Raw genomic sequence first — 13,057 nt, 5'->3', positions numbered from 1 at the left:
CCTTTCTCCAGCGTTGTAAAAAAGAGCAGATATGTTGTCTGGAACTGGGTACTGAAGTGTTCTTCATTGGCTGGATCCCCCAGCTGTTCCTTCATTGACAAATTCTGCACTTGAGCCCAGAAGCGTAGTGAGAGACTGGGGTGGGGGGGGGGGCTGTGGAAGTCGAGGAGCAGATGTCTAGGGTTCTAACTTGCTATGTGACCCTGGCCCAACAGTTGCTTGGACTCTCTGGCTTTGGTTTTCTCACTTGGGAAGTGGCTGAGTGGTGTCTCTGGCTCCTCTCTAAGCTGCGGTGACTGCGTGTCCCGTGGCATGTTCTTTTCCGCTGCCTTTGCCATGTGGCAGGAATAATGGGACAGCTTGATCTCCCGCAGTGTTGTGTCTTCAGTAGTGCTCAGTAGATTAAAGCCTTAATCAGAGCATCCTGTGATTTGGCTGAGCTCTTGCAGAATCCCTAAAGTTAGTGGGGCAGAGTAGTTTTTTCATTTATACATTTTGACAACTTTTAGACTTGATTTTACCTTACCTTTCTTCGTTATATTGTTTCCCATATGAGGGCTATTCAAGGCTTTAAAAAAAAAGAGAACTGTGGTTTTAACAGGAGGGGTTAAATTGTAGACTGTTAAGATACCATTTAGATCACCCATATGGCAAACAAGATAATTGGGCACTACTGGTAAAATAAAATAATATCTTAGATTTAGTTAATGACTTCCATATGTAAAACTCAAAAATCAGTTTTAGCTTTTGGTTACATTAACTGTCTGTTTCTAGGTAGTGGTCATTAACTGACTTTGGAAATTGATAGTTTCAGAAATTGGGGCATAAATCACTGATTTCCAAGTAATCCCAAGTCCTGAGTCACATCCAAATCAGTTGCTGTTGAGTGGATTCTGACTCAAGGCAACTCTGTGTGTCAGAGTAGAACTGTGCTTCGTAGGGCCTTCAATGGCTGATTTTTCAGAAGTAGATCACCAGGCCTTTATTCCAAGGCATCTCTGGGTGGACTCGAACCACCAGCCAATCTTTCAATTAGCAGCTGAGCGAGTTAAATGTTTGTACCACCCAGGGACTCCTGAGTCACATCAGTGCTCCTATATCCCCAGCCTAGAAGTCTCAGAACTTTGGGGAAGTGCCTGCTGCCCAGAGCCAGTCAGCTCAGCAGCACAGATGTCCCTCCCAGCTGCCATTCCCTCTGCTATACTGTAGTTGTTGCCCTGCAGCCAGAGGCCCCAGGCGCTTGGCTCGCTTGCTGTGCTTATAAGCTGAGGGTTCCACTCTGAAGCTGAGCGGTGATGGCTACAGATTTAAAAAAAAAAAAAAAAACCATCTTTTTTTTCAAAACCAAAGCCCCAAGTTTTGAAGTGTCTCTGTGAAGCTAATTTGAGCCTGCAGGAAGGGGTGTAGAATGAGGTGAGGTTTGGAGTGGAGTGAAGGCGGGGGCTCTGACAGAAGATCAGATAAGGCTGCAGTGACTCGGAGATCCCTGAGGGGTTACCGGCTCCAACGGAGCCTGAAATGAGGCTGCTGTCTTAGACCCTGAATGGGCGCATCCCTCATGGTCCTTCCGTTCCAGGGCTCCTCCGTGTGTCAAGTCACTGCCATTGGTGTGACCGTCATCCTGCTGTATACGTCTCGAGCCTGCTACAACCTGTTCATCTTATCATTTTCTCAGAACAAGAATGTCCATTCCTTTGACTACGACTGGTACAACGTATCAGACCAGGTTGGTGGGTTCACCAGTGAGGGTACTACCTGCACAGTGACCACTTGCTTTTCGACGTTCCATGTTGCAGAGGGATGCCAGCTCTATTTCTGCTGCTGAATAGCTGTGTGACCTGAGGTCACTCACTGACCTTTGTGATATCTGTGTCCTCGTCTGTAAAATGGGAATCACGTGTTGTCCAAAAAAACTAGGAGACACACACAAACCACACACACCCCCCCCACACACACCACGTGCACACACCATGCACACACACACCACACACACAGTAATACCACACACACACAACATATACCACGTGCATACATACGCCACACATATATAAGTGAATGCTTCTCCTTTCCACACCATTCCCACTCTCTGAAGCTCTTCTCAAGCAGTACTTAGATTTTTTTTTTTTTTTAAAGTGCTTGCATATAAAGATTTTATTAAGGGGTGAAATTTGCAAAGATAATCGATTTCGGAAATACATACCACTATGAAGTTCTGAGAATTTTTTTTTTTAATGGAGTATGCATGCTAACAGCATTTGAAGGAAATCTGGATAAAAGGTGACTGACGGTATTTGGATTTTAGTAAAAGCTCATTTCACCAGTAGCCTCAATATGATACTTTTGAAAAAAGGCATTCTATAAATTCCTAGGAAATTTCTTCCTTAAATGTGTGGTAGAATTTGCCAGCAAAGCCATCCAGGCCTGGAGTTTTCCTTGTTGGATAATCTATAAAAAATTAAGCATAAGGTACAAAAATAATTTCTATAATACTCTAAATATAAACAAAGTTACTTATAAAGAAGATGAACAAAGGTAGCAAAACAACATCTGGCACCCACGCTCACAAAGGCTCATGTACAAAGTGCTGGGGATATGAAAATGAGCAGACTTATTCCCTACCTTGTAGAAGCTTCCAAGAAAAGCTAGCCTGCAGTAAACTTCAAAGGGTAAAAGAATCAGATATGGGCTATGTGAAGGAAAGTTTAAAAATTGACATGTTTGTCCCTAGGATGAGGTTGAGGGGTAACAGTTACATGCCACTCTCAAGAATTTAGAAGGACACAACAAAACATTTTTGCTATTCATAGATTTTTGAAGGAAAGAAAATCAGCTTAAGTGAGAGGTTTCATTTGGACATAAGGGAGATATTTGGAGGTAAAGGGATAAAACATCAGACTGGGAGTTTCTTTGAATATTTTGAGGAGGATAATCATCTCTCCTCTGTGGTGTAAATAACCCTCCACCTGGGGTTGGACCATTACTATTACCTGATTGTAACAAGCATGTTTTAGGGGAGAAGGAATTACACTATATTAGAACTTTCCTCTGTTCGCACTAAATAGAATCAAATCAGATGTATTTTCTCTGCCCTCGGCCTACTGACTCTCCCTCTCTCCCCTCTCTTTTTAACAGGCAGATTTGAAGAATCAGCTGGGAGATGCCGGATATGTTGTATTTGGAGTGGTCCTGTTTGTGTGGGAACTTTTACCTACTACCTTAGTAGTTTATTTCTTCCGAGTTAGAAATCCTATAAAGGACCTTGTAAGTAAAGCCATTCATATTTATATTTGCAGAAAATATCTCCTAATTCTTATCATGAAATATAAAATTAGAATCTTTTTTAGCCTTTTAACAAAGAAGTCTCTCTTCTATCCTGTTATGATATTAAAATCCCCTTTGTCTATTTTATCAAGAAGTTTCTTTTGGCTTAATTCTCTTTGGTGTGAAATGTATTTTTCTGTTTAGCTTTATTTTACAAACGAAACAAAAATAAGTTGCATCTCAAGGCTGGGAAAAAGTGATGAACTTGACATAGGCTCACTAGTATTTGAACCAAGCAAATCACGGCTCAAGTAGTCAAAAAGTCAAGGCTCAAATCTTCAAGTGTGGGTGGTAAGGAAACCATAGATAAAGTCCACAAATAATTCACAGTTCTTATACCCATGTACAACTGGTTGTTTTTGGTTTCTACCATAAGTGCGTGGTGGTGAGGAACACAGTAACTGCTAGTAGAGTTGGTACCGCTGCTTTGATTTGTGCTAAGGCGCCAGCACAGTTTTATTCGCCACTGCGTTTGCACCGTTAGTAGGTAATTTGGGTTGGCAGATTTGGCTTGATGAAGCACTGATGTACACGAAATATCCTTGAGCAAGACCACCAGAGTTAATGCCATTGTTACATATGGAATTTGGTAATAATAGCTTTCAATTATACACTGCTTATATATAATAGGCAATGTCTAAGCATTGTACATTTTTTAATTATTTAATCTACACAGTAACACTCAGATCTAGAAACTTGTTAATACTTATTTTTAATGAGGAGACTAAAGCTCAAGGTTGCATGGCTAGCAAGAGACAGAGCCAGGACACAAACTAAGGCAGTCTGGCTCCAGAATCCATGGTTTTAATTACTCTGCTATATTGTGCTCTACTGGCATCATAAGGTTTGGAGAAGCAGCTAAATTCCTAATAGGAATCCCCTAATAATAATCCCTGGAAACCCTGGTGGCATAATGGTTAAGAGCTACAGGTGCTAACCAAAAGGTCACCAGTTCAAATCCACCAAGTACTCCTTGGAAACCCTACGGGGCAGTTCTTCTCTGTCCTGGCGGGTGGCTTTGAGTCAGAATCGACTTGACGGCAACAGGTAATAATTCCTATTACTATCTATAACTTTTGTAATTGGAGAAAGAACAGTCTAATACCGTTTTGGGGGAAAATTTATAATGTAGCTCATAGTCATTGACTTAGAAGTGCACATGTCCTTTACGATATTATCTACCATCTGTGTTCATAGTTCTGTTGGTACAAACAAGTCTCTGCACTTGGCTTCATTACAGCCAAACTTCAGAGACTGTATACTCAGTGTGGCTTTTCACCGTCCGCCTCGGAACCCACAGGGCGCTTGGCTTAGGCCCAGATCAGAGTCGCTGGGGTAGGTTCTAAGAATCTACGTTTTTAATAAGCAGCCCAAGGGATTCGAATTAACTGCAAGGTTTGAGAATCTCCCTCCAATTAATAAGCATTCTTGAACCTTTAAAATAGCCAATTTTAAGGCATCCCACTTTGTGTCAGTTCCCCTTTGTTTCTTATTTTGGCTAGATTATTTTCTAAAAGCAGGAACTCACATGTGGAGTCTCATACTCTGCTGGTTAACTTTTAAATAGACCACCAGTGATATATACAAGGATTTCAAACCAATGGTGGATTAAAAAATGTATATATAATTGGCTTATAAATATATATATTTGGCTTCTATATAATTTTATATAATACCGTTCTGTTCTTGTGTTTATTTGAAATCATTCCTGATAGAGGATTTTACTTTTTTGGTAGTTGCTGGCCAAGAAGCTTCTCTTGCTCCAGGGTAGGTATGATCCTGAAAGTAAGCAGTGACCTGTAGGATCTACTTGAGGCCAGTCACTGGCAATTTTCTGAGAGGTAGACTTAGCGCGGGGGCTCAAACGGGATGAATTGATTATAGAGGCAAGATATGAAAACTGGATGAGAAACTCTCACAAAATGATTTCATCGTTATTATCTCATTTTTAATATGTTGAATGTCCATATTATTACATAGCTGTATATCCAATTTGGGACTATCCTTATCCTTACCTTAGTGTGGCTAATTTAGGCACCGTCTGGCTTTTCTATAGGGGATTAAAACAATGATGATTCATTGTTGCATATTTAGCAAGCCAGACTCTGATAAAAGATTTTATCCATAATGATAAATGTAAGTCTCTTATAAACATAAAAATAATGGAAATGAACACTTGGGCTGAGCTCTTACAAATAGGTATCACCTCCATGCAGATGAGTCGATCATCTTAAGTCTCCTGCAAGAAAGAGATCTTACTTATCTTTGTCTAGTGTGAGGCAAAGTGTCTGGGAAGTGTGCTGAGCACGTAACTATCTTTCTAGACTAACCCTGGAATGGTTCCCAGCCATGGATTCAGTCCCAGATCTTACTTCTTTGACAACCCTCGAAGATATGACAGTGATGATGACCTTGCCTGGAACATTGCCCCTCAGGGACTTCAGGGAAGGTAAGACCCTAGCTCATGTTAGAGAGGCATGATTAGGCACCAGTAAAATGGGTTCAAACGAAAACAAAATTCCTACTAAAAAATCATGGAGGTGAAGGCTTGCAGTATTGGATCATTTTTCAGATGTGAAATATTCAGGAATGAGAAAAGACAGATGGACATCAAGTAAACAAAAGCACCATGTTGTTGTTGTTAGATGCTGTCGAGTTGGTTCCGACTCATACCGACCCTATGCACAACAGAACGAAACACTGCCTGGTCCTGTGCCATCGTTAGAATCGTTGTTATGCTTGAGCTTATTGGTGCAGCCACTGTGTCAATCCACCTTGTTGAGGGTCTTCCTCTTCTCCGCTGGCCCTGTACTCTGTGAAGCATGATGTCCTTCTCCAGGGACTGATCCCTCCTGACAACATGTCCAAAGTTTGTAAGACGCAGTCTCGCCATCCTTGCCTCTAAGGAGCATCCTGGCCGCACTTCTTCCAAGACAGATACGTTCGTTCTTTTGGCAGTCCATGGTATAGTCAATATTCTTCGCCAACACCACAATTCAAAGGCGTCAACTCTTCTTCAGTCTTCCTTATTCATTGTCCAGCTTTCACATGCATATAATGCGATTGAAAATGCCATGGCTTGGGTCAGGTGCACCTTAGCCTTCAGGGCGACATCTTTGCCCTTCAACACTTTGAAGAGGTCCTTTGCAGCAGATTTGCCCAATGCAGTGCGTCTTTTGATTTCTTGACTGCTGCTTCCATGGCTGTTGATTGTTTATCCAAGTAAAATGAAATCCTTGACAACTTTAATCTTTTCCCTGTTTATCATGATCCTGCTCATTGGTCCAGTTGTGAGGATTTTTGTTTTATGTTGAGGTGTAACCCATACTGAAGGCTGTGGTCTTTGATCCTCATTAGTGAGTGCTTCAAGTCCTCTTCACTTTTAGCAAGCAAGGTTGTGTCATCTGCATAAGACAGGTTGTTAATGTGATGCCCCGTTCTTCTTCATGTAGTCCAGCTTCTCATATTATTTGTTCAGCATACAGATTAAATAGGTATGGTGAAAGAATACAACCCTGACGCACACCTTTCCTGACTTTAAACCAATCAGTATCCCATGTTCTGTCCGAACAACTGCCTCTTGATCTATGTAAAGGTTCCTCATGAGCACAAGTAAGTGTTCTGGAATTCCCATTCTTCGAAGTGTTATCCATAGTTTGTTATGATCCACACAGGCGAATGCCTTTGCATAGTCAATAAAACACAGGTAAACATCCTTCTGGTGTTCTCTGCCTTCAGCCAGGATCCATATGACAGCAGCAATGATATCCCTGGTTCCACGTCCTGTTCTGAAACTGGACTGAATTTCTGGTAGTTCCCTGTCGATATACTGCTGCACCCATTTTTGAATGATCTTCAGCAAAATTTTGCTTGAGTGTGATATTAATGATATTGTTCTATAATTTCCACATTTGGTTGGATCACCTTTCTTGGGAATATGCATAAATATGGATCTCTTCCAGTCAGTTGGCTAGGAAGCTGTCTTCCATATTTCTTGGCATAGATGAGTGAGCACCTCCAGCATTGCACCTGTTTGCTGAAACATCTCAATTGATACTCCATCAATTCCTGGAGCCTTGTTTTTCGCCAATGCCTTCAGAGCAGCTTGGACTTCTTCCCTCAGTACCATCGGTTCCTGATCATATGCCACCTCCTGAAATGGTTGAATATCGACTAATTCTTTTTGGTACAATGACTCTCTGTATTCCTTCCACCTTCTTTTGATGTTTCCTGCGTTGTTTAACATTTTCCCCCATGGAATCCTTCACTATTGCAACTCGAGGCTTGAATTTTTTCTTCAGTTCGTTCAGCTTGAGAAACGCCGAGCATGTTCTTCCCTTTTGGTTTTCCATCTCCAGCTCTTTGCACATGTCATTATAATACTTTACTTTGTCTTCTCAAGAGACCCTTTGAAATCTTCTGTTCAGTTCTTTTACTTCATCAATTCTTCCTTTTGCTTTAGCTGCTCGACGCTCAAGAGCAAGTTTCAGAGTTTCCTCTGACATCCATCTTGGTCTTTTCTTTCTTTCCTGTCTTTCCAGTGACCTCTTGCGTTCTTCATGGATGATGTCCTTGATGTCATTCCACAACTCATCTGGTCTTGGGTCACTAGTGTTCAATGCATCAAATCTATTCTTGAGATGGTCTCTAAATTCAGGTGGGATATACTCAGTCATATTTTGGCTCTCATGGAGTTGCTCTGATTTTCTACAGTTTCAGCTTGAACTTGCACATGAGCAATTGATGGTCTGTTCCACTGTTGGCCCCTGGCCTTGTTCTGACTGATGATATTGAGCTTTTCCATCATCTCTTTCCACAGATTTAGTCAATTTGATTTCTGTGTTCCATCTGGCAAGGTTCATGTGTATAGTCGCCGTTTATGTTGGTGAAAGAAGGTATTTAGAATGAAGAAGTCGTTGGTCTTGCAAAATTCTATCATTCCATCTCTGGCATTTTTTCTATCACCAAGGCCATATTTTCAAACTACTGATTCATCTTCTTCATTTCCAACTTTCGCATTCCAATCGCCAGTAATTATCAATGCATCTTGACTGCATGTTCGATCAATTTCAGACTGTAGCAGCTGATAAAAATCTTCTATTTCTTCAACTTTGGCCTTAGTGGTTGGTGCGTAAATTTGAATAATAGTATTAACTGCTCTTCCTTGTAGGCGTATGGATATTATCCTATCACTGACAGTGTTGTACTTCAGGATAGATCTTGAAACGTTCTTTTTGACGATGAATGCAACACCATACCTCTTCGAGTTGTCATTCCCAGCATAGTAGACTATATGATTGTCTGATTCAAAATGGCCAATGAGTCCATTTCAGCTCACTAATGCCTAGGATATCCATGTTTATGCGTTCCATTTCATTTCCAATTTTCCTAGATTCATACTTCGTATATTCCAGGTTACTGTTATTAATGGATGTTTGCAGCTGTTTCTTCTCATTTTGAGTCGTGCCACATCAGCAAATGAAGGTCCCGAAAGCTTTACTCCATCCACGTCATTAAGGTCGACTCTACTTTGAGGAGGCAGCTCTTCCCCAGTCATCTTTTGAGTGCCTTCCAACCTGGGGGGCTCATCTTCCAGCACTATATCGGACAATGTTCTGCTGCTATTCATAAGGTTTTCACTGGCTAATGCTTTTCAGAAGTGGACTGCCGGGTCCTTCTTCCTAGTCTGTCAGTCTGGAAGCTCAGCTGAAACCTGTCCTCCATGGGTGACCCTGCTGGTATCTGAATACCAGTGGCATAGCTTCCAGCATCACAGCAACACACAAGCCCCCCACAGCATGACAAACTGACAGACATGTGGGGGAAAAGCACCATAGTTTATTACATATAGTAGTGATTCCTAAATGGTACTCCATGGAACACTATTTCTTTAATAGGCATGCCATGTAAAAGGAAATGATGGTTTAAACAAAATTCAACATTTTTTTTTTTTTTTTGCAAGACTTCTTAAAGCCTGTAATATGTACTCTGAATCTCCAAGAGGGAAATATAGTACTTGCCCATGGAATCATTCAGTGGAACATGATGTGGGAGATACTGGCACACTTCTTTAATCAAAAGTTCTAAAGCCAGAGATTAAATGGTACAGTATTCACTTATTAGGATAAACTGTAGTTAATAAGGACCAAAATTTCAAATTTGAATTATGTCATCAATTCGGACTTGAAAATTTCATTTAAGTTAAGGGTATTTACTTTGGTCTTAATTCTAACAAATATTTATTTCTTATATACAAACATATAGCACCTACTATGTGTCAGACCTCATGGCTTAGTGGTTAAGAGCTATGGCTGCTAACAAAAGGATGGCGGTTCAAATCCACCAGGCGCTTCTTGGAAGTTCTATGGGACAGTTCTAGTCTGTTCGATAGGGTTGCTATGAATCAGTACACTGTGCAGATATTTGGTATATATTTTAGTACTCCACCTCTTGGTCTCACGATGCTTATTTTATGCTTATACTTTTAAGTTTTTGTATTTTTGCATGTGTACTTATGCTTTTGCGTTTTTTTTTTTTATGCTTTGTTTTAGGTGAAAGTTTACACAGCAAATTAGATTCCCATTCAACAATCCATATACCAATTGTTCTGTGACATTGGTTACAATCCCCTCCAATGTGTCAACACTCTCACCATTTTCACCTTGCTTACCCCGTTTTCACCCATTAAGTTTCCCTGCCCCTCCTTGCTTTCTTACCTTGCTTTTAGGTAAATGTTGACTGTCTGGTCTCATATAGTTGATTGTTTAAAGGAGCACATTCCTCACAGGTGTAAGTTATTTTATAAGCCAATTTATTATTTGGCTGAAAGGTGACCTCCGGGAGTGGCTTCAGTTCCAGGTTAAAAGGGTATCTTAGGGTGATAGTCTTGGGGGTTCCTCCAGTCTCTTATCAGTCTTGTTAAGTCTGATCTTTTTTTGTTTGTTTTTATCAATTTGAGTTTTGTTCTATATTTTTCTCCCATTCTAACCAGGACCTTCTATTGTGTCCCTGGTCAGATGGTTGGTAGTGGTGCCAGGTACCATCTAGTTCTTCTAGTCTCAGGCTAGAAAATGCTGTGGTTTGTGTGGGCGATTAGTCCTGTGGGCTAATTTCTTCCTTGAGTCTTTGGTTTCCTTCACTCTCCTTTGCTCCAGACAGGAAGAGACCATGAGTTGTATCTTAGATGACCACTCACAAGCTTTTAAGACCCTAGATGCTACTCACCAAACTAAATGTAGAACATTATCTTTATGAACTAAGTTATGCCAATTGACCTAGTTGTCCCACGAGACTATGGTCGTGAGAACAGAAGTGTGAGGCCTTCTTTGTTCTTCTTCAATATTGCTTTAACTATGTAGGGCCTCTTTTCTTTCCATATGAAGTTGGAAATTAGCTTTTCCACTTTGTTAAAGAACGTTGTTGAAATTTGGATCTATTTGTAGATCACTTGGGTAGTAATTGAGATTTTTACAATGTTGTTTTCCAATCCATGAGCATCGAATGTTTTCCATTTATGTAGGTCTCCTTTGGTTTCTTGGAGTAGTGTTTTGTAGTTTTCCCTGTATATAGTTTTTTACATCCCCGGTTAGATTTATTCCTAGGTATTTTATCCTTTGGAGGGCTATTGTAAATGGTATGTTTTATTGATTTCCTTTCAGAATTCTCCTTGTTAGTGTAGAAGAACCCAACTGATTTTTGTACATGGATCTTATACCCTGCCACTTTGCCAAACCCTTCTATTAGTTCCAGTAACTTATTTGTGGAATCTCTGGGACTTTCTACATATAGGATCATGTCATCTGCAATTTGGATACCCTTTATTTCCCCTTCTTGCCTTACTGCTCTGACTAGGACTTCCAGTACAACACCGAATAAGAGTGGTGATAAGGGCATCCTTGTCTCGTTCCTATTCTCAAAGGGAATGGTTTCAATCTCTCTCCATTGAAAAGAGCGTTGGCTGTTGGCTTTGCATATATGCCCTTAATTATGTTGAGGAATTCCCTTCTATTCCTATTTTGTTGAGAGTTTATCAGGAAAGGGTGTTGGACTTTATCACGTCTTTTCTGCATCAATTGAGATGATCTTATGATTATTTTCCTTTGTTTTATTTATGTGGTAGATTGTGTTGATTACTGTTGAACCACCTTTGCATTTCTGATATGAATCCTGTCTGATCATGATGTGTTATTTTTTTGATAAATTGTTATATTCTGTTAGCTAGACTTTTGTTGAGAATGTTTTTGTCTATATTCACAAGGGATGTCGGTCTGTAACTTTCTTTTTTTGTGGTATCTTTGCTGGCTTCTCAGAATGACTTAGGGAGTATTCCTTCCTTGTCTATGTACTGGAATAGTTTGAGTAGAATTGGTGTTGGTTCTTCTCTGAATGTTAGAATTATCCAGGGAAGCCAGCCATCTGGGCGGGGGCTTTTTTTTTTTTTTTAATAGCATCTTCAATTTCTTTTGTTGTTATTTTCTTTTTACCTCTATTTGTGTTAGATTAGATAGGTAGTGTGTTTCTAGAAGTTTGTCCATTCTAGATTTTCAAATTTGTTGGAGTACAATTTTTCATAATATTCTGTTATGATTCTCTTTATCTCAGTTGGTTTTGTTGTAATGTTTCATTTATCTTGGTTATTTGCATCTTCTTATTTCTTTCCCTTGTCAATTTGCTTTATTATTATTTTTAACTGTACTTTAGATGGTTTACAGAGCAAATTAGCTTCTCATTAAACAATATACATATTGTTTTGTGATACTGGTTGCCAGTCTCACGATGTGTCAACATTTGCACCTTCTCGACCTTAGGTTCCCCATTACCAGCTTTCCTGTCCCCTTCTGCCTTCTTGTCCTTGCCTCTGGGCTGATGTGCCCGTTTAGTCTCATTTTGTTTTATGGGCCTTCCAATCTTTGTCTGAAAGGTGAACCTCAGGAGTGATTTCAGTACTGAGTTAAAAGGCTGCCTGGGGGCCATTACTCTCAAGGTTTTTCCAGTCTCTGTCAGACCAGTAAGTCTGGTCTTTTTTTTTTGTGATTTAGAATTTGTTCTACATTTATCTCCACCTCTGTCCGGGACCATCTGTTGTGATCCCTGTCAGAGCAGTTGGTGGTGATAGCTGGGCACCATTTAGTTGTGCTGAACTCAGTCTGGTGGAGGTTGTGGTAGTTGTGGTCCATTAGTCCTTTGGACTATTCTTTCCCATGAGTTTTGGTTTTCTTCATTCTCCCTTGCTCCAGGTGGAGTGGGACCAGTGGAGTATCTTAGATGGCTGCTCACAAGCTTTTAAGACCCCAGGCACTACTCACCAAAGTAGGATGTAGAACATTTTCTTTATAAACTGTTATGCCAATTGAGCTAGATGTCCACAGAGACCATGGTCCCCAGCCCTCAGCTCAGCCCAGTAATTGGGTCCCTCAGGGAGTCTGGATGTGTCTGTGAAGCTTCCATGACCTTGCCTTAGTCAAGCTGTGCTGACTTCCCCAGTATTGTGTACTGTCTTACCCTTCATCAAAGTTACCACTTATCTATTATCTAGTTAGTGTTTTTACCTCCCACCTCTCCCCTCCCTAGTAACCATCAAAGATTGTTTCTTTCTGTGTTCTTTTGTCAATTTGGCCAGTGGTTTGTCAATTTTATTGAGCCTCTCAAAGAGTCAACTTCCAGTTTTGTTGATTATATTGTTTCTCTATTTCATTTATTTCTACTCTGGTCTTTAGTATTTCCTTTCTTCTGGTGA

The 13,057-nt window shown here is 40.4% G+C and overlaps 2 protein-coding genes across 2 annotated transcripts in view; one reads left to right on the top strand and one right to left on the bottom strand.

The window, feature by feature from the left end:
• GPR137B (G protein-coupled receptor 137B) overlaps positions 1-13,057 on the top strand; it is a 65,270-nt gene that overhangs the window by 38,853 nt on the left and 13,360 nt on the right. The window contains 3 exon segments of the mRNA XM_049868686.1: positions 1,577-1,726; positions 3,133-3,261; positions 5,646-5,770. Of these exon segments, the coding sequence (XP_049724643.1) occupies positions 1,577-1,726; positions 3,133-3,261; positions 5,646-5,770 (404 nt within the window).
• Positions 2,367-13,057, bottom strand: part of ERO1B (endoplasmic reticulum oxidoreductase 1 beta) — a 95,625-nt gene continuing 84,934 nt past the window's right edge. Inside the window, exon 17 of the mRNA XM_049868684.1 lies at positions 2,367-2,445. Coding sequence (XP_049724641.1) covers positions 2,382-2,445 — 64 coding nt within the window. The 3' untranslated portion in view covers positions 2,367-2,381. The remainder of the gene's footprint in view (positions 2,446-13,057) is intronic.

Source organism: Elephas maximus, chromosome 24, assembly GCF_024166365.1.
Source record: "Elephas maximus indicus isolate mEleMax1 chromosome 24, mEleMax1 primary haplotype, whole genome shotgun sequence".
Lineage (NCBI taxonomy): Eukaryota > Metazoa > Chordata > Mammalia > Proboscidea > Elephantidae > Elephas > Elephas maximus.
This window is presented reverse-complemented; position numbering and strand designations above follow the sequence as displayed.